The sequence below is a fragment of the Portunus trituberculatus genome, chromosome 25, assembly GCF_017591435.1.
Source record: "Portunus trituberculatus isolate SZX2019 chromosome 25, ASM1759143v1, whole genome shotgun sequence".
Taxonomy (NCBI): Eukaryota; Metazoa; Arthropoda; class Malacostraca; order Decapoda; family Portunidae; genus Portunus; species Portunus trituberculatus.
Genome location: NC_059279.1, coordinates 6,717,501 through 6,736,488, shown reverse-complemented (window position 1 = coordinate 6,736,488; position 18,988 = coordinate 6,717,501). Strand labels below are relative to the sequence as shown.

Below are 18,988 nucleotides of genomic sequence, written 5' to 3'. Positions count from 1 at the left end.
GACTTAAGAGATTTGACTTATGAAGACAGACTGAAAAGAATGCAACTTCCAACCCTGGAAAACAGAAGAGAAAGGGGAGACCTGATAGCAATATACAGAGTGATGATTGGCATGGAAAAATGGATAGGGAAGATCTGTGTATGTGGAATGGAAGAATGTCGAGAGGGCATGGGAAAAACTAAAATGGCCACTTATAGGAGAGATGTGAAAAAATATAGCTTCCCTCATAGAAGGGTGGAAGCATGGAATAGTTTAGACGTGGAAGTGGTCAACGCAAGGAATATTCATGATTTTAAGAAAAAGCTGGACATTAATAGATATGGAGACGGGACAACACGAGCATAGCTCTTTTCCCGTATGTTACAATTAGGTAAATTAGGTAAAATACACACACACACACACACACACACACACACACACACAAACTGAAAAAAGAGATAATGAGAAACTAATCTTGAGAGAATATGACATTAGAAGCACAAGATCGCATAGTAAGAAACTGAGGAAGGGAAGATGTCTGAGAGATGTTAAGAAATATAGTTTCCTGCAAAGATGTGTTGAGACTTGGAACAGTTTGAGTGAGGAAGTGGTGTCAGCAACGAGTGTGCATAGTTTTAAAGAAAAATTGGATAAGTGTAGATATGGAGACGGGGCCACATGAGCATAAAGCCCAGGCCCTGTAAAACTACAACTAGGTAAATACACACACACACACACACACACACACACACACACACACACACACACACACACACACAGATTGGAATATGCAGGAGTTGTGTGGAACCCCCATAAAAAGAAAACACATAAGGAAATTGGAGAGACTACAAGAAATGGCTACAAGAAAGGTTCCAGAATTTAAAGGGATGACAAATGAGGAGAGACTAAAAGCTATGGATCTACCAACCCTGGAACAGAGAAGAGAGAGAGGGGATCTGATACAGGTTTATAAATTGATTAACGGAATGGATCAAGTGGATAATGAGAAACTAATCCTGAGAGAAGAATATGACATTAGAAGCACAAGATCGCATAGTAAGAAACTGAGGAAGGAAGATGTCTGAGAGATGTTAAAAATTTAGTTTCCGCAAAGATGTGTTGAGACTTGGAACAGTTTGAGTGAGGAAGTGGTGTCAGCAACGAGTGTGCATAGTTTTAAAGAAAATTGGATAAGTGTAGATATGGAGACGGGCCACACGAGCATAAAGCCCAGGCCCTGTAAAACTACAACTAGGTACAAACACACACACACACACACACACACACACACACACACACACACACACACACACACACACACACACACACACACACACACACACACACACACACACACACACAGGTAAACACACACAATAATGGTTCGTGATAACATTTGTGTGGAGGATGTGCAATATGGAGAGGACAAAGTGAAAGCATTGGGAGTAATAATCAGAACAGAAGATATGCAAAGAGAGATGATAAAGTATCTGGACAACATGATAAGAAGAGATAGAAGAATACTCTTAGTTGGAGATTTTAACTGTAAAAAAATAAACTGGGGAGAGATGGAAGTAATGGACAATGCTGGGCAGTGGAGTGAGAAAGTGTTACAGATGACTATAGTTAATACAATGGACTAGTGGGTAGAAGAGTCAACAAGATACAGGGGGGAAGAGGAACCATCGTTACTTGACCTAGTCTTCACAAAAAACCGGAGTCCCCTCCAATCATACAATACCTTAGTCCAATGGGGAAAAGTGATCATGTGACATTAGAGATGCAAATGCAGGAGGAAGATGAGATAAGATACAGAGAGGGCTATAAAAGGAGAGAGATTAAATTATGCAAGAGCAGATTTTGAAAAACTAAGGAGTTATTTTGCTGATATTGAGTGGAGTAATATTATGTGCAGGAAGACTGTACAAGAGAAATATGACATATTCTTACAGGAATACAATGAAGGAGTAAAAAAGTTTGTTCCTGTTTATAGAGTTCAGAAAAAAATACATACTTGGTACAATGCTAGATGCTTACAAGCAAAAAAGGCAAAGGATAAAGCGTGGAAGAAACTTTTAAAGCAGGAAATGACTATAATAGTCGGCAGTACAAAGATACTAGAAATGAATATATTAGAGTAAGGAGAGAGGAAGAAAGAAAGTTTGAGAAGGATATAGTGGATAAAAGCAAGGATGAACCCAAACTTTTCTACAAGTTTATAAATGGCAAAACAAAGAATAAGGAAACAATTGAAAAAGTAATTAAAGAAGGAAAGACATACCAAACAGAGAAAGAAATGTGTGAAATAATGAATGAGAGCTTCAAAATGGTATTCACTGAAGATGACGACTTCACAGAACCTAATAGGACATTGAATTGCCAAGGATTACAGGAAATTGCAGTTCATAAAGAAGATATTGGAAGATTACTGGACAAGTTGGAAGTCAGGAAAGCAATGGGGCTAGATGGTGTATCAGGCTGGGTGTTAAAAGAATGTAAAGAGCAATTACTGGAGCCAATTTGGGAAATAATTAAAAGTTCAATAAATGAAGGGAAAGTTCCACTAGAGTGGAAGAGAGCCAATGTAATACCGATACTTAAAGGAGGAAAAGCAACAGAACCACTAAACTACAGACCAGTGTCACTTACAAGTGTCGTAGGGAAGTTATGTGAAATAATTATCAAAGAAAAATGGGTTAAATTTCTAGAAGAGGAGCAAGTCATATCGAACAGACAATTTGGGTTCAGGACAGGGCGGTCATGTGTATCAAACTTATTAAGCTTCTACTCCAGGGTTATTGCAGGACTTGAAAACAGAGATGGATGGGTAGACACAGTATACCTGGACATTAAAAAGGCATTTGATAAAGTCCCTCATGGAAGACTTCTTTGGAAACTAGAGAACATAGGAGGACTGCGTGGAACCTTGCTCGAATGGACAAGAGATTATTTGAAGGATAGAGAAATGAGAACTGTGATCAGAGATACATACTCGTCTTGGAGTAAAGTAACCAGCGGGGTGCCACAAGGGTCAGTGTTAGCCCCCATTATGTTTCAAGTTTATGTAAACGACATTCACATTGGAGTAAACAGCTATATGAATTTATTCGCTGATGATGCAAAGTTGCTAAAAGTTATCAAAACCAGAGAGGACTGTCTACTGCTACAGGAAGATTTAAATAAGATCTATGAATGGAGCAAGATGTGGAAATTGGAGTTTAATGCCAAGAAATGTCACATAATGGAACTAGGAAAGAGTAAGAGAAGACCAGTATGGAACTATCTGATGGGAGAGGAGCAAATAATGAAGACTAAAGAGGAAAAAGATCTTGGAGTGATCATACAAGAAAATCTGAGCCCTGATAAACACATAAACAAGATATTTGGACTATCACATAGGATGTTGACTAATATAAGAGTGGCATTTCATTACATGGATAAAGATATGATGAAAAAAATCATCACAAGCATGATACGCCCAAGGCTGGAATATGCAGCAGTGGTATGGTCTCCGAGTTCTAAAAAAAGATATAAGAAAACTGGAAAGGATACAGAAGATTGCTACAAAGATGGTGCCGGAATTAAAGGACCTCACATATGAAGAACGACTGAAGGAAATGGGACTGCCAACCTTACAAGATAGAAGAGAACGCGGGGACCTAATAACAATGTATAAGATAGTAAATGATATTGAAAAGATAGACAAAGAAGACCTGGTGCTGTTGGCAGAAGAGGATGGAAGGACAAGAGGACATGAAAAGAAGATCAGGATGAGGCAGTGTGTGATGTTGGAAAATACAGTTTTCCACAAGAACGGTGGAAAAATGGAATGCATTGGATAATGGAATTGTTGCAGCACATAGTGTGCATAATTTTAAAGAAAAATTAGATAAATGGAGATATGGAGACAGGACACTATGAGCCCCGCTCAAACCCTGTACAATACAACTAGGTAAATACACACACACATGAGACAGTGACAGGCAAACTACCACAACAACAACAGGAATCACACAGTTGCTCAGTCACACCAAGCAGGAGGAGTGACTGCCCCAGCACTGACCAGTCCAGCACGGCCTAGAGAGATGCCCTGGAAAGCCTCAGCATTAGTGTGTGGAGAGTAGCTGCCCTTGTACCCATCACCTTCCACGGCACCAAACTGAAAGAGACGGAGGATGAGACACAAACAATATAGACTAAGTGGGTGAAAATTACCTCAAACCTAAATTAATCTGAAAAGTAAGGTTTAACTTTTTCACTGTTATATGTAGCAATGCATAACACTAAAAACACTGCATGTAACATTTTAAGAGGAAGTATAAGAAAGAAAAGGGATTGAAAAGTGATGATACAATGTTTGGTCACTAAGATAATCTGAGGTGGCTTTGAAAACAATAGAAAATGGTTCAGTGATTCATGATTGGGAAAAGTATCAAGTAGCTGTAAATGAGTTAAAGGACTAGAATGACAAATATTTAGAATAACTCAACAAGAAATAAGTTATTTGGGAGAAAGCAGAGAATGACATTTTGACTTAACTTGTAACATATTCATAGGTTACACATAAACATAAAGCCAACATCAAGACTATAAACACTGACTTAACTCATCACACATTCATAAGTAACACACAAAATACATACCCATCTAGATAATAACACTGACTTAACTGATCACACACTCATAGCTCACAGACCAATACAAACCCAACATCTAGACTACAACTACAATACACAGCCACTCACCCTGATCAGCTCGGTCAGCACCATACATTCCAGGGTAGAGGTGAGGCCGTCTGCAACCAGCCTATCTTGCTTGTCTTTCTCCCACTCCCCCTTCACTGCCTTTACTCCCAGCTCCGACAGACTCTTCAGCTGACTCACTACTCGACTCCGGAAACTGGGGACTTCCTTGGATATTTCTGACTTAGGCTGGAATGATAGGGCTGCTATTTTAATGTGAGTGTTTATAAGAAGGTTCTGAGTTTGTTAGACATTGTTATTGGAGAAATCCTGTTCTTATTGGGGAAATCTTGTAGCTTCTCTAGACATTTCCTTTGAGGCTGGAATGGTATGTGTGATTATGTCTGAATGTTTATAAAGATCTGTAGAGTTCTGAGTATATGTTACATCTGTTAATGGGGGAAATTCTGTTGTTTTTCAATTTCCTTGGACATTTTCTTTGAGGCCAAAATGGTAGAACTAGTTTTTTAATGTTTGTCAAGTTGGGCACAGCTCCTAAGTATTGTATGTATCCAACCTGCTAAAGGGAAAGCTCTATTGTCTTGGAATCTACTTGAATACTTCCTCTGCTTGAGATTACACTTTAATGTGAATGTTCATAAATACGTACAGGTTCCGAATTCAATGTATGTTCAGTTTGCCAGCAGGAACATTCTACTGTTTAAGAAAGTGATGTTGAAAGTTTTCTAAATACAACTAAACCTCAGTTTGTTTTTCAAAGCACAAAAAAATTATAGATCCAGCACATAAGAACATAAGGAAGCTGCAGGGAGCCACCTGTCATCTAATATTTGGAGAAAGGTTGCTTGGTTATCTTTGAATACAATGTTGGGGACTAAGGAACTAGTTTGCTGTTTCTAATGAGATGATCTCTCTCCACTCTTCTTTCACCAATACAATAGATCAGTCAAGTAGCTGCTTAACAAGCACCCTCCTTCTCTGGTTGGCTAGTACTCCACAGGATAGCAGACAACCAAAAGAATAACCAAGTATTCTGGCATAATGACATTTCCTTGGCTGGCATCTCCATGACATAGATAAGCACAGTTGCAATCCAATACTACCTGTTGATTCCATGTTCTTTTCTTGATTCCATTACAGACTCCAATTAAGATAAGCTTTAATGCTTTGTCTCCTACAGTTAACAAGCCCAAGGTGGCAGCTGGAAACTTTGAGCATTAAAAAGCAGAGCAACTGACAAGGCAAGCCTGCTGCCACCACTAGGCATTGACAAGGCCTACCAACACAAGCTGGTACTTATTCAATAGCTGGTAAAAGAACAGCAGTCCAGAACAACCAGCTTTGCAGCAGTTATCACACCACCAGCCAAAGCCTCACATAAAGGCTGCAGCATTGTTTATGAGGATGCAAATGCTTTAAAATACAACATAACCTCATGGATACCTCTGCCTCTATCTTCTGTCATATACTATCTATTTGTACAACAGGTACAAAAACTTGCCTATCTTCTCACACCTTTGCATCAAGGTCTCTAGGAACTAAAGGAACCACAATGTGCACTAATGACATAACACACACACACACACACACACGTTTTCATCAACATCTAACACCACACTTATGGTTGTTATGTAACATATTATATTCTATCTTGTAATACTTGTGACTAATTAAAGATCTCACTCTGCTTCCTCTGCATACTGTATTAATAGCAGTAGATGGTAAAGAGCAAGTTGCTAGTAGTTATTTGAACACCAAGAATGTATAGGCATTAGATACACACTTCTACAAATGAATAATGAAATGCATGATTGGGTTCAGCATTTATTTCAAATCAAATAAAAACATAAAATTATTAAAAAAACAACACATCTCACCAGGATCACAAGTACAACACCATGTAAGGGGAGCGTGAATTACCAACAACAGCTGTGCCGTGCTGCGGGAAAACCATCGCAGTGGGCAGGTGTGAAATTGACGACTCAATCATGCATCTCAACCCCACACAAGTAATGAAGCAGACAACAAATGCTCACCTGAGATCATGTTATAGCACCATGCCAGCCAGAGAAAAGTAAGGCAGCAGCCAAGTCACCAGGATGAGTCAGAGGAGGTAAGAAGGAGAGTTGTGTAACATTCTGCATGGAAGGAAGAATATAGTGAGGTCTAATAAGATCTTGAGAATTCTACAGCTTGAATATCTGCCGAATACTAGAGTGGTTAGTGTAAATTTACCAAAGTACTCCCTCTTACAAGGCCATGCAGGTTTTGTACACACATTGCACCCAAAAAAACACACGAGGAGATAAAAAAAATTTTGTTAACCTCATGCCCCTCACCCACAAGTGCAGCAGCTTTGATCTATGCACCACTACCCTCTCTGATTATCACACTGTGCGCTGCTTCCACTACAGCAAAGAGCAGCACTACAAACAGCACTAAAACAGCACACAGTATCAACTACATCAACATGAAAGGAAAGCATCCCTCTCAGCCCCTTCCCTTCTCCTTCCAACTGCCCCCCCTTCCTCTCTCTCTCTTTCATACTCTTAACTACAATTCTTCATTAATAACTTCTGCAGTGCCCAGAATTACAGAGCTGGTGTCCAACTCTGCTGTGGTAGAAGTAGTGGTTGAGTTCTCAGATTCACCAACCTGCTTTGCTTCTGTTGTCTGTGAAAGGAAAGAAAGACCTTGATCATTGTTGAGAGTGCATCATCCTCTTCTTGATCATCTTTCCTTTCTGTCAATATTGCTTTCATTCTCCTAAAAATCTCTCTCTTCTCATTCATATTATTTTCTATCATTTATTTTTTCCTCTTCCTCAATATCACATAGACTTTTCATACAATAGGATGAAATACAAGCTACTTTAGAATTTACCATGAATAAATAATCTAAATAGCATAAAATGACATCTGAAAACAAGACAACTTCTTCACTGACAAGTCTCCATTCAGACTCAGACACTCACATCATCTTCATGCCATAACTCATCAGTGAGGAAGGCAAAGTTCGTCTCTATGAAGGCCATCAGCTGCTGCTCGTAGTCCTCCCGCTCCTTCAAGGCGACCACCTCCTGCAGACACACACATGCACCAATAAATAAACAGCTGGTAAAGAGAAAAATAAAGACATAATACAATGAGATGCTTGAACATAATGAAATGAAGCTTTTCTTTTTGTAGAGAAGTGAATGATCTAGAAAAGGAAGTAGAAGAGGATAGATGAGAAGAAGAGATACTTGTAGGACAAGGAAGGTAAGGAATCTAGATAAGGAAATACAGATGACATGCAGACACAAAAAAATAAAGCTTTTCTTTTTGGTATAGAGTAGCATGATCTAGATAAGACTGATGGTAAAAGTATTCATGAGTAGTGGAGACGGGATGTAAGGATTGTTGCGTTCCCTGTAAATCAGAGTGAGATGATCACAGACCTTCCTGGGCACATACATGTCCTGCGTCACCTCATCCACACTGTCATAGAACTCCTTGTTGCGGTTCTGTACTTCGTCATTCGGGTTGAGGTGTAGGAATGTGGCCACAGCTTCACACGCCTTCCTCGTCTCTCCCTCTGGGCAAACAAAATGAGGTAAGCTACAAATTCTCTTTACAAATTATAATGATTGAGAATATCTGTAATCCATGCTTGATGTGAAGGTGAACAAGCCAACAGCAAAGGATATAAAATAACTTTACTTTGTTCTTATGGGGAAATGTTTAAGGATGGCATACAAACTGGATAAATATCATAAGAGAAATTTCACCTTATTTGTCTCTTCACAGAAAAAAAAAAAAAAAAAAAAAAAATACAGAAAAATAAATGTTACAATTTTATACATACACACAGACAGAGAGAGAGAGAGAGAGAGAGAGAGAGAGAGAGAGAGAGAGAGAGAGAGAGAGAGAGAGAGAGAGAGAAATACATTTCAATATATAAACAGAGGCAACTTAAGGTCTATAAAACAAACACTAAACACACTAGTGTAAACAAGCGCACTGCATTAAATATTCTGACACCTAACACACACACACACACACAAGGACAACACACTCACTCTGGAAGTAAGAGTACTGGAGGTAATCAAAGTAGGAGGGCAGGAAATTGTCATCAATCTCCCCAAAGAGGTCACTCAGCTGCCACAGACACTTCCTCTTGCAGCGCAGGGTGAAGGTGAAGTGGTCTGTAGGTGACAATGTTAACAATTAAGTGTTCCTTGGATGACTTTGACTCAATTTCATAGTTACAGATTGATCTCTTCAGTACCATGATACATTTCCATATTCATTCTGCTTACTATTTGGCAATTTTATACAACTTCAGAAACTTATGTGGGGGATTAACATAGCAGAGACTCTGCCCATTAATCTTCTGACCTCCATAGACCCTTCCTAATGCAAATAAAATAATCTAATTGTACCCAAAACTCATGGTAAAAAAGCGTCCCAGTACTGAAGGAGTTAAAAGTTAGATAATTTCAAAACTAATTAGGAAGAATAGACAGTGGTCTTCTAGTGACTTTGGTTCTATGTACATAATTTTCATAGCTACAGATTAAAAGGTACACATTATTTTATATTTTAAGAGGATAAAGTATTCTTATCATGACTGGTTCAATTGAGTGATCATTATATTCTGGACAAACAGTTTTAATTGAAAGTGAAGAACAAGAAGAAAAAAAGAAAAAAATATCCTCATCTAACTATACAAGCAAAGAAAATGAAACAGAACAAGCAGAATGACAATAACAAGAACAAGAGGAACAAGAACAAAACAAGGAAGAAAATGAAGAACAGAAGAGAAAAAGAAAAAAGTCTTCATCTAACTATAAAACAAGTAAAGAAAATGAAAAAGAACAAGTAGAATGACAACAACAAGAAGAACAAGAGGAACAAGAACACAACAAGGAAGAGACTGAGGAAGAATAACAAGAAGAAAAATAAAGTCCTTATCTAACCAGACAAGCAAAAAAAAAAGAACAAGTAGAATGACAAAAACAAGAACAAAAGGAACAAGACAAGGGAGAAAAAACTGAAGGAGAACAACAAGGAGAAAATGAAAGTTCTTATCTGACCAAATGAGCAAAAAGGAACAAAAAAGAACAAGTAGAATGCCCAAAACAAGAACAAGAACAAAAGGAATAACACAAGGAAAAAGACTGAACAACAACAACAACAAGAAAAAAAAAGAAAAGCCTTTATCTAAACATATAACACAAGGCCCACCACTCACTGGCAACAGAGCTGACAAAATCCGGGAACCAGCCCTGGTCGAAGGGGCTCTCACACAAGTAGCGGCAGTTCTGGTACTCATCCAGGAACATCTTAAGGCTGCGTTCCATGTGGGTGATGGTCAGGTCAAAGTTGTTTTCCTTGTATGCCATCGTTGCCTTCACGTACTCCTGGCCGTATGGCTGAGAGACAGTATAATCTTAAGACCAGTTTTATAGTCTCCTATTTGTTTGCAAGTTTAACAGTATGGGAAGTATTCATTTTTGTGGGGGGCAATAAATACGACTAAACAAAAAGGCCCACGTAGATGCTAGTCCCTGAGCAAGTCTTAGAAATATTTTAAGCCCAGTTTCATACTCTCTTATTTCTTTGGGAGCTTAATAGTATGTGTAGTGTTTTTTTTTTTTTTTTTCTATGTAGGAAGCAACAATTATGAGTAAACAAAGAGGCCTACTTGGATGCCAGTCCCTGAGTAGGTCCGAGAATGTTTTGGTTGGATAGCTTAGAAAGAAGACTGTGGAATTGGCCTAATTGCCTTACCAGCTCCTTTTTCACACGCTCCCAAACCAAGCACCCCAGCAGGTCCAAGAGAGATCTCATTGGATAGCTAACAAAAAGACAATGAAATTGGCTCTATTGTCTTACTAATTTCTGCTTTTAGTATGCTCCCTAACCAAAAAAAATAGCCGTCAAAGTTGATTGTGGAACGTGGCCACTGCTGGGGCGTTTTTGTTGTTTAGCTGGCAAATAGAAGTGGATGACAGTGGAATTGGTCTTAATTAGTCATGCAGAAAGTTAATTAGCATAGTCTTGATAAGTTTTAATAGGGTCTATAGTATTTTACTGCAGTTTTGTAGGGTGCTTTTATAATCATAGTGATAGCTTACGGATTCTGCATTACTTACGAGAAAGAAACCAAATAATAAAACTCAAAGTAAATAATTATCTCCATGGTCTTGGAAAAATGTTTGAGAATATAGATTTATTTTCATGATGTGCAGCTTATTATCATTAGGAAAGGAAGGAAACATAAAAGAATAAGAGTAAATGTGTAAGAGAAACATGTCTTGCTTAATAAAGATGGATTCCTTACACCATTATTTAGTTTTTACCACAAAATGGAGACAAAAACAAACTCAAATCCTTCACATATCTGGGTGCCAATTCTTAAGTAATCTCTAAAAAAAAAAAAAAAAAAAAAAAAGAAAAAAAAAAAAAAAAAAAATCTTATAAATACCAACACAACACTGCATCAAGTAATCTCTATAACATCCATCCAACATTTTCATCCCTAATATGAAATCACTCAATCACTCAACAGACTCCGGAACACACAACAATTGACTGCTTAAGAAATGTGTATGTATAAATTGTTATGTCTCCTGCAGAACTGCATGTGATGTCTTGCTGTGTTTGTTCCTGTGTAAATGCATTCTCTCTCTCTCTCTCTTTCCTCACCTTCATCTCCAGGTTCACTACATCCTCAGTACTAATTCCTCCTTCCTCCAGGTAGTACCTCATGTTCTCCGCCATCACCTCATTATCGGGCTGCACTGCCAGTACCGTTGCTGCTGCATTGGCTGCATCATTTACCCGCTCCAGCTGTGAAATGGTGAAACAAAACATAAAACAAGGCTGGAAGGTCATTGCCGAAGCTGCATGATCTGGTAGAACTGGTACCAGACAATTATATCATATTCTTTTAGCTAGTTTTATCAGAACTGCTTGGGGACTGGCATCTAAATTAGCTTTTATGTTTAGTCATTTTTTTTTGTCCTTGGCTAGATTTTCCTCTTACATAAAATAAATAAAAAATATATATATCATCTCTGCCAATCAGTGTATCAGTAAGTCAACACTCACCCGATAATAGCAAAGTTGCAGGTAATCATAAGGCTTCATTTCCTTAAATTCAGCGATTATGTTGCTCTCCACCACACGGTCTCGCTGTGCCCCAAATGCTTCTTTCTTGCACTTGATAAGGCAGAGTGTGCTGTGTAGAATATGCTCAAAGTACTTGTCCTCCTCGTCTGTATGTGTGGCCAGCAGATTTTTCTCTTTTGCCTCATGACTGCAGTTCTTGCGACAACTGGACAGGTGTGGGATGAAGTGAATATGTGACAGAAAAGCCTGGATACAGTATCTCTCTTAAGGTGAATGGACTAATGTGCTGAGTCACAGTGCTGGGATGGTCACTGTGATCAGGTACCACGCAGCTAGCAGGTCTGAAGTTAAATTTCTCTTATGTCCAGTGGAATGTGATGTACTGACTGAGAGTAATGGAATCTTTATGCATGTAGTTACCTGTTGATAATTAGTAAGATTTGAGGTTGAAATTGTTCGATGGGTCAAAGGATGTTAGATACAGGATAAAGGAACACATTTTAAAAGGAACTCATTTTAAAAAATCATCATAATTCACAGCAACAGATTCAAATTACTTCAATCATGGAAAAGCAAACTTATCAAGAAAACTTAACAGAGACTAACAAACTGCAGTCATTATATCACACATTCCTTATGTAATAAATAAATATATAAATAAAATGAAGTAAAAAAAAAATAAAAATAAATAAATATATAATAAATAAATAAAGTAAATAATTAAATAAACAAAATGAATATGCAAGATAAAAAAAATCGACACAAAAACTATAAAATAAAGTAAGTCCAGAAAAAATTCAAGAGATGCAGTGAACCGGGAAAACTAGAAAAAAAAAAAAAAAAAAATACAGTTTGTACAGCGCCAATCTTTTGGGGGAGTGGAGGCAGATAAAATGTCATAAAATAAACCTCAGTAACACTGGCATCAAATAATCACAACACCCTGAAGAGAATCACAAGCACACTTACATTCAACAAAGCACATTCAAATAAGTTTAGTAAGGGCGCTGGCTCGACGTTCATACCTGGCGGTGTTGTCGTTCCACCAGTGCCAGCCCTTCAGTGCCAGCTCGATGTTCTTGACGCACCCCGTCCAGTTCTCCTCCAGATACATTTTTATGCCTTCATTGTACAAGAAGTCGTAGGCCAAGAAATCCTTCCCCGAGCCTGCATCTGTCTCGGCGGAAGCAATGGCGAGAAAGAGAGCCAAGAGACACTTCGCGACGGCCAGCATCTTGCTAGGGGAGGTGCTACGTCTGCCTCTGTCTGACCCACCACCTGCTCACCGTGAACTGGGGACCGGCAACACTTCTAACGTCCTTTCAAGCTTCAGTCGTGGCCTAAGCTTCTTATTTCTCGCCAATGATGCTAAAATGACTCCTCCGTGACGCTGTCGTGGCTGTCTTGAGATGGGTGTGGGAGGGGCTGATGCGTGGCACGGTGACGCTACTAACAGTGGGCACTCTCATCACTGCCCACGTGTAATCTTCCACCCAACGCTAGTTTGCACATTGTCACGCGAATATATGGACAACCTACAGGCTAGTGATGAAGTCCAAGTCATACACTGTGGTAGCCACGGTCCTGAATCCTGGAATAAGCTTGGAATAAGCATTTTATTTCACGATACGCGGAGGTCATTGACTCCTGAAGTTGCTGTTTTCCATTTTTTGAGTATTTCTATTGCATTATGATGAAGTTACGGGATGATATAGAATACGTGTAGATTGTTATGACTTATTCTTATGCCTGAACCAGTAAAAGAAGGCATATTTACAAAAATGGAAACGGTATAATGGATTCCACAGACATATGAGTTGACAAGTGCACGATTCATCATATTAAAAAGTATTACACTGACCAATTCATTCGTAACTTAACCAAGCTCACGTCATATCTCCCAATACAGCACAATCTTTAACCACGTAGGCTTCATATCACACAGATCAGACATGAGGGAATAAAACAAACCAGGGAACAGTGTCTTGTCAACTCCTGGCGGCTTGAGAAGCAGGGGCCCCTCATGCCTCACTACCAGCTGCATGTCTCCCCCAAAACTTTCCCCCTTGTCTAGATGGTTCTTCCTCACGACAATCCCTGAGAGCGAAAGGAAAATATATGTTGAATCTTCTCACCTAATCACTTATCTTCTCTATTATGTCTTCCTGTTTGAGTGATTGGTTTCTTCCTGTTATGTTTCATGTAAAGTTGTTATTTATATTAATTTCAACCTAATATGCTTTCCCGTGTAATCACTTTTCTTTCGATCATATCCTTTGCTTTCTAACTCCGCATTTGCTTCCTGGTTCTATCCTGGTAATACAACACGAGATGCATTCAGGGAAGCCATACAGACACTCAGACGGCCTTGGGTGTGGTTAGTGCTGTCTGAACTGAAGTAACGTCCCTTTTATACATAACTGTGTGTCTTGACTTTCACTGGTATGTGCGTGTAGGTAAAGCAGAGTAAGATATGGTAGTGAGTGACTTAATTACGTGTTATCATTGTTGCTATTAAGATGATATATTTCCTTAGTTTTTGCTGCTGGTGTATGAAACCTAAACAATTTCTGGGTTAGCTGACGTCATCATGTAACTGAAATGACCCCACCAAGTAACGGACTTCACTGCGGCGGAACAAGAAATTGCTGAAACTGCTACTACTACTACTACTACTACTACTACTACAACCATCTCCCCTTCTCTAAACTTTGCCCCTACTATGCCACTCTCGCCCTCTCTCTTTCCCTCTCCCTTCTGCCTCTTCCTCCTATCTCCCTCTCCCACCCCTGACCCATCTTACTTTCTCTCCTCTCACCGACTCGAGGAAAGAACACAGAGGGAGAGGAAGGAGGAAGGAGAATGAAGAGAGAGAGAGTGGGGGACAAATCAGGAGGATGGTAAATGTTTGTGGGATAGATGGGTAGTAGTAGTAGTAGTAGTAGTAGTAGTAGTAGTAGTAGAAGTAGTCTGTCTTTACCGGCAAGAATAACGGAACAGCATATGAAAACGTTTTGTGGACCAAGAGAGAGAGAGAGAGAGAGAGAGAGAGAGAGAGAGAGAGAGAGAGAGAGAGAATACATGGCGCAAGATACGAATTCCGAGAAAAAAAATACTCCTCTTGTACAGTATGCATAATATGAATAAGAAAATGACTAACGAATATTATCTTCCTAAATATACAAGTAGGTACATCTATATAACAGTCTTCCTTAAGCTAATATCCAGAACGCGGTCGAAAAAAAAAAGATAAGAACATTGTAGGATTTCAGAGAGAGAGAGAGAGAGAGAGAGAGAGAGAGAGAGAGAGATCCGGTGCGTTACCAAGAAGTGGATTTCGTCAAGTATTTCATTAAGGGAGTGGATGAGTTAATACAAAAGTTGTGGAGGAGGAGGAGGAGGAGGAGGAGGAGGAGGAGGAGGAGGAGGAGGAGAAGGAGAAGGAGAAGGAGAAGAAGAAGAAGAAGAAGAAGATGATGATGATGATGATAGTGATGATGATAAAGATAAAGATGATGATGATGATGATGATGATGATGATAACAATATTCTTCAGTAACACAAGAAATCCAAGTTGAAAACAATATCAACTAAACGTCTAGGAGAGAGAGAGAGAGAGAGAGAGAGAGAGAGAGAGAGAGAGAGAGAGAGAGAGAGAGTACATCACAAACACAAACGCAAAACAGAGTAAATAAACACAACCACAAACTTAATAAACACCTAACCAAACGCTAAAACCAAACCACAACACCACAAACACACCCTAACAACACCATTCACCACCATTCTATTCCATCAACACCACCAGACTCCTTCATCTCAATCCTCCTACAGGTAGAAACGTATCCCTTAAACGCTACTTTGGGGGGCGTGTCCTTGAAGAGGGTGGGGTGTGGAGGGAACGCCTTATGGGAACCCCGGGGGCATGACTGGGGTGCTAAGCTAAAACTGGCACAGGACGGCGGCTGAAGGTTGCTGTAGTGGTGGTGGTGGTGGTGGTGCTAGTAGTGGTGGTGGTGGTGGTGGTGAGAGAGAGGGAGAGCGATGGGGAGTGACGAGTAGCCGGTCAGAATGATGGAGCGAGAAGTGAGAGTGAAAGTTTTGGTGGTCTTTTGTATTGGTGGTGGTGGTAGTGGTGCTGGTGGTGGTGGTGGTACTATATACTACTACTACCTTGTTTCCCTTCTACTACTGCTACTTTTACCATTTTCAGCTGTAGTAGTAGTAGTAGTAGTAGTAGTAGCTTATCCTGATATGTTCCTTTTTCATTACTATTATTACTACTATTACTACTACTACTACTACTACTACTACTATAACTACTACTACAACCACCAGCACCATCACCACTATATACATATTTTCACACTAAATCCATTTACACCACTACAACACAACCACCACGACCACCACCACATCACCACACAGGTTTCACTTTAATTTCTTCCCTTCAATCATACATAGAACCCTTGCTACTCAGAATACGGCTTGCATATCTATCCAGAAGGCGTCACCTACATTCTAGTACAGCTGTGCCAAGTAATCTAGCATAATTCAGAACGCGGTTAAGTGTAGCGGAGATAAGATAGGGATTATAGGGTTCTGTGATAAAGAGAGGGAGATTGAGATATAAGGAAGGGGAATAGGAATGATTTTTCAAGCAGTATCTCGTTTGTGTAGGATTTTTTAGTATTAGAGACCCAGTGACATCAGGGAGTTTCAGGAATATAGATAAGAGAAGATAATGCTGCTTTTTATTATTTCTTCTACTGTATGCTGATGTTTTTTTTTTCTGCTTCGCTTCATATTATTACTGTTGTTAGTTTTGGTGTACACGTGGTGGTGGTGGTTGTGGTTCAAAGTTTTAACGATTATTGAGAAAAATGGGAAAGGTACCCAAATTGGCTCATGAATTAAGATATGCCAATCATTATTTAATTCTTCTTCTCTTCCTCTTATTGTTATTCTTCGCATTATCATCACATGCTCCCTTATCCCCCAATCTTATCTTTCATTATTAACTTTTCCTTCTCTTTCTACAAACACTATTCTCTCCTACCATCATAAACTCCTCTTCCTTCTTTTCCTCCTTACTCATCCCTTAAACAATTTCTTCCGTTCTCATTCCCTCATCTTCATCACAATCACAAGCACTAAACTCATTAATCGCTTGGCCCGGTGAGTCTATACAAGTAGCTCGGGTGGCGGCAGAGAGGAGCGGACCGGCAGGTGACAGGTAGACTCCCCGGCTCGTCAGGTACAGGTTGCGTCACTGGATCAGCTGGGCGAGGTGGCGGAGGAGCGATAACTGCAACTCCACCGACCTAGTTTTCACGTGGCGTCAAAAACCGGTGACGTGGGTGAAAATAACTAGGGAACGCAGCGTTTTGGGGTGGAAATGTTGTTTGTGAGGGAAATTGGTGTTTAAAGGGTGGGTATATTGCTATTCTGATTGGAAATAATGGGTTTAATATGGGAAATTAGCGTTTTGGGGTGGAATTATTGGTGTGAGGGAAATTAACGTTTATGGGGTGGGAATATTGAGATATGCGCGCTTTGATTGAAATACCGGGATTGTGATAGAAAAGCAGCGTGTTCGGTTGAAATATTGAGTATGGGTAGAAAAGCAGCGTATTAAGGGTTGAAATGCCAGGTTTGTGAGGGAGATTAGAGCTTTGTGGTGTAAATATTGAGTTTATGATGGGAAAGTGATGGGTTTTGATTAGAATTATTGTGTTTTTGATGGGAAAGTAGTGTCTTTTAACTGAGATACCGGGTTTGTTATGGAAGATTAGCGTGATGGAGTTGAAATATTTTGTTTATGGGTGATTTATCGTCTTATAATTGAATAGATTGGCTTTTATGAGTGATTTAACGTCTTGGGATTGAAATATCGGGTTTTGGGAGTGATGTTTCGTTTTAGCATTGAAGTGTTGGGTTTTGTGAGTGATTCATCATAACGCAGAGTGAATAAGGGGAAGGAAAATCAACTAATCTACTTCTGCTTTACTCGACCGGCACCCGACAGTTGGACCAAGGATACTGGGAGGTGTGGTATCGGAGCCGCATGGGAGGGAGTCTCTTGGTAGGCCAGTGGGTCGTAGCCTTTACTCCTAGACTCACCTGGGGTCTCAAATGCCTCACTCTATCAGGGGTGTGTTTCAATAGGAAGGATATTAGATACAAAACAAATCTTACTTCTATACTGGCTGGGAATATCCTTATCAATTATGACATGATTTTTTTTTTATTAATAAATCGTGGATGCTATTGAGATGAGCAAGGCACAAAGCAACACTCCTCACTATGAATCCTGATAACTGAATTCTTAACCCCTTCAGTACTAGGACACATTTTCTTATCTATTCTGCTTACAATTTAGTGATTCCATACAGCTTCACAAACTTATGTGGAGATGAAAATAGTGAAGACTCTGGCCATTAATTTTCTGATCTCCATAGACCCTTCCTAATGTAAATAAATCGTCTAATCACACCCAAAATTGATGATAAAAATGCCTTCCAATACTGAAGGAGTTAACACGTCACGGAATTTATTGAGAAGAAGCAAAAGATACAAAACAACACTCTCTCGTAGAAATCAATGCAGTTTATCTCCTTAAGAATCCTGAGAACTGATTTCTTAACACGCTGGGAGGAAAAAAAAGACAAAACACAACACTCTCGTAGAAATCAATGTTGTTTATGTCCTCACTGATTCTCAACACGCCAGACCACTTAATGTGAAGAGGAAAAGCACAAAATACATCATGTAATCTTATAAATCCTGATAAAATTCCAACAGGTCACAGATTGAGTGGAAGAAAGGCAGAAAATAATACCTCCTCACTGATTCTCAACACGTCATGGAACTTAAGGTGAAGAGGCAAAGTACAGGACACGTCTCCTTGCTTATCTTATAAATCCTGATATGATTCTAACACGTCGCAAAAGTCACTCAGAAGTAAGGTAGAAAACAACACTTTCTCTTAAAAAATCAATGTTGTTTATCTCCTGAATGATTACCAGAGAACTTAATGTGAGGAAGGTAAGTACAAAACATGTCTCCCTCACATATAACACGTCAAGCAATTCAAACACGTCATTGAGAGGAAGCAAGGCAGAAAACAACATATTCTCACAAAAATCAGTGTTGTTTGTATCCTGAATGATTACCAGAGAACTTAAT

General features: G+C 39.3%; 2 protein-coding genes across 2 annotated transcripts in view; one reads left to right on the top strand and one right to left on the bottom strand.

The window, feature by feature from the left end:
* Window positions 1–13,391, bottom strand: part of LOC123508532 (prolyl 3-hydroxylase 1-like) — a 27,206-nt gene extending 13,815 nt beyond the window's left edge. The window contains exons 1-10 of the mRNA XM_045262267.1: window positions 12,826–13,391; window positions 11,780–12,005; window positions 11,375–11,518; window positions 9,918–10,098; window positions 8,743–8,868; window positions 8,122–8,258; window positions 7,657–7,761; window positions 7,240–7,355; window positions 4,725–4,965; window positions 4,043–4,138 (exon numbers count right to left, since the gene is read on the bottom strand). Of these exons, the coding sequence (XP_045118202.1) occupies window positions 4,043–4,138; window positions 4,725–4,965; window positions 7,240–7,355; window positions 7,657–7,761; window positions 8,122–8,258; window positions 8,743–8,868; window positions 9,918–10,098; window positions 11,375–11,518; window positions 11,780–12,005; window positions 12,826–13,034 (1,581 nt within the window). The 5' untranslated portion in view covers window positions 13,035–13,391. The remainder of the gene's footprint in view (window positions 1–4,042; window positions 4,139–4,724; window positions 4,966–7,239; window positions 7,356–7,656; window positions 7,762–8,121; window positions 8,259–8,742; window positions 8,869–9,917; window positions 10,099–11,374; window positions 11,519–11,779; window positions 12,006–12,825) is intronic.
* LOC123508531 (early nodulin-75-like) overlaps window positions 13,229–18,988 on the top strand; it is a 17,155-nt gene continuing 11,395 nt past the window's right edge. Inside the window, exon 1 of the mRNA XM_045262266.1 lies at window positions 13,229–13,281. Within this exon, the coding sequence (XP_045118201.1) occupies window positions 13,229–13,281 (53 nt within the window). The remainder of the gene's footprint in view (window positions 13,282–18,988) is intronic.